We start from the raw sequence: 2,705 nt of genomic DNA on the forward strand, positions 1-2,705 counted from the left end.
GGGATTTGACTTAACAAGGGCAACGTTGCAGTACAAGCTCAAAACTTTATGCAGGTGACATTACATTTGGTAAAGAAGAGGAAAATAACGAAAGCCATCCATAAAAGCAAAATTCCACATGGGATGAAATTCACAAGCTTCATTTACGATAGAGTCGCATCCAGGCAATTAATTCCACATTAGACCGCCTGTTGACATGTGTACCAATCTTTTTTCAAAAAATATTTATAAATAATTGATACTCACAAAAATAATTTAATATTTATAAAGGATAAAAAAATATTTTCAAATCTATAACAATTTATAAAATATTAATAAAAAATTATCTCTTAAACTTAGTATAGTTTTATCAGATTAAACTTTTATTTTGAACAAATAATTTTAATCTAAGTTTTAAATTCTAAAATTATTTCCTTAAAATAAAATTTTAAAATTCAACACTTCAATTGAAATTGTCTTTTTAAAAAATATCTTCTTATTTTAATCCTTATAAACTATAGTTGATTGAAAATACTATTGAAGTTCTCTCTTAAAAAAAAGTCTTATTTTAATCTTCATAAATTGCCCTTGATTTGAAAATAAATTTTCAGTTATCATATTTTAAATAATATCTATATTTAAAATACTCTATTTAAAAAAAAATGAACTAATTTTAATTATATTATATTTTATTTTTTTATATATTTTTAATGATAAACCAAACATAGAAAATCATTTTTCTAAATATTTTAAAATTTCTAAGCAACCAAACATAATCTTCAAAATAAAAGGAAAATAAGGAGGGACATTTGAGAAATGGCGATTAAAAAAAAGTGTACAAAAGCTCAATTAATTTTCTTCTAGTCTTTTATATAAAAAAGTAAAGGAATTGAAAAGTATTGATATGTAAATTAATATTTGGATTTTAATAGTATTTTATTTGTCTTTCTCTATCTCATGTAAAAGAGAATTTAAGATATTTCCTAAAGCAAAGCATTAGTTATCTGCAATCAGTGGTGATCATGCCCCATGTCAATTTCGGACCCATATCTTAAAACTGTATAATTTGCATTCAAACATTACTGATTTCTCAGATGTTTCATACTCCACAGAAGAGCATTGTTTGTGAAAGCATGCATTTATGTTGGATTTTGGATGATGTGGGAACTGGGGCAAGGATCATATGGAAGAGTGGTCGATTTTGTTCTGTACTTTAACATTTGAAATAGGAGAAGCTCGGGCATTTGTGGGGCTTAATTGATTTTGAAGCCTGAAATTGCGTTTCTGTCATTTTGTAAAAAATATGGCAGATTCCATGCTCTCATATGTTTGGTCTGTGGCCATGTATAGATGCCCCTTAGTGACCAGTTTGTAACTGTCAATCATAGTGTTTTGACTCTGGCTCAACAACATCAGCCATTGACGGATTTTCATACTTGCAAATCAAATAGTCTTCTTCCTCCCTTAGGAATTTCGGTTTAAATGTTATTAAGCATACATTTGGCTGACAATTATTAACCACTTCATGATATGGTTTCTTACCCTTAATCAATGGTTTCTAAGTGAATATATGCAGAAGGAAATCTGAACTGTAGACAGCAGTATTGATAACTCTCAATATTCTTTATATAAGAGAATAAACAACGTCATAGTGATCGTCGCCTACAAGAAAGGTACATTTCCCAACAAGATGTAGTTGTGACTGGTACATGGACGCAATTAACTCGTACAAAAGAATAAGACCAGTGCACGGCAGCTCTTATTTTACATGCTAATTATGCTAACCAAAGTCACTCAGTTGGGATGGGAGGGAGATGGAGGTTTGTGCGGTGGCTTGTGGGGCGGAGTTGGTGGCTTCTTTTCAGGAGCTTGTGGCTTTTTCGGAGCTGAAGGAGGCTCAATCTTATGAGGCGGCTTGTACGAGTCTTCTTTACTCTCGACAGGAGGGTGGCCAGGGTTGTGACCATAATGTGGTGGCTTCTCTCCCTTAGGTGGCTTGCCAACTGGGGTTGGTGGCTTGTGTTCAGGAAGTGGTTTCTCTCCCTTGGGAGGTTTACCAATTGGGGTTGGTGGCTTGTGTTCTGGGAGTGGTTTCTCTCCCTTGGGAGGTTTAGTGGGTGACTTGTGTTCTGGAGGTGGCTTCTCCACCGGAGGCTTGTGCTCCGGTGGTGGCTTCTCCACCGGAGGCTTGTGCTCCGGTGGTGGCTTCTTGATTGGAGGGGGCTTGGGGTAATCAGCAAGAGATGGGATGGTGAGAACCACCACTCCAAGGAACAACACTAGCAAGTATGTGGGAGACATTTCTGAGTTTGAGCTGATCAGATGATGCAAAACTAGAAGAATTACGGGACCTTTTATAGCAAGTATCTCCCAATACCCACATGACACGTGTTACTATGACCATAAATATTATAGGGTCCATTTGTGCCCTACCGGGTTGAAAACTTGGACGCTTGGCCGAGGACACACCTGACTATGGAGGACTATTGACGTGTGATCACAGCTTTTGGATTTTTCTTCCTGTGCAGCTGTCTAGCGGTTGGCATTATTTTCTTAATCTTAAATAAAGGCATAGTTATAGAGTTGTTTAATCTCTAAATGGGATTTTATATATCTTCAGATAGCCATTAATATATTTGATGAAGAAAGACAAGTGCATACAACATGTATACGGCTTGCTTCAATCGAGTACATTTATGATCAGTTTTCCTGTGCAAGTAAACCAG

General features: G+C 35.2%; 1 protein-coding gene across 1 annotated transcript; it reads right to left on the reverse strand.

The window, feature by feature from the left end:
* Positions 1-1,583: 1,583 nt before the first annotated feature.
* On the reverse strand, positions 1,584-2,300 carry LOC109122627 (early nodulin-75-like). The gene has a single exon (XM_019219908.2). The coding sequence runs from the start codon at positions 2,278-2,280 to the stop codon at positions 1,774-1,776; it is 507 nt and encodes a 168-aa protein (XP_019075453.1). The 5' UTR covers positions 2,281-2,300; the 3' UTR covers positions 1,584-1,773.
* Positions 2,301-2,705: the final 405 nt, after the last annotated feature.

Source organism: Vitis vinifera, chromosome 5, assembly GCF_030704535.1.
Source record: "Vitis vinifera cultivar Pinot Noir 40024 chromosome 5, ASM3070453v1".
Lineage (NCBI taxonomy): Eukaryota > Viridiplantae > Streptophyta > Magnoliopsida > Vitales > Vitaceae > Vitis > Vitis vinifera.

Bases quoted from the DNA above. Each gene is read 5' to 3' on its own strand.
- LOC109122627 (XM_019219908.2), bottom strand. From the start codon at position 2,280: ATGTCTCCCACATACTTGCTAGTGTTGTTCCTTGGAGTGGTGGTTCTC.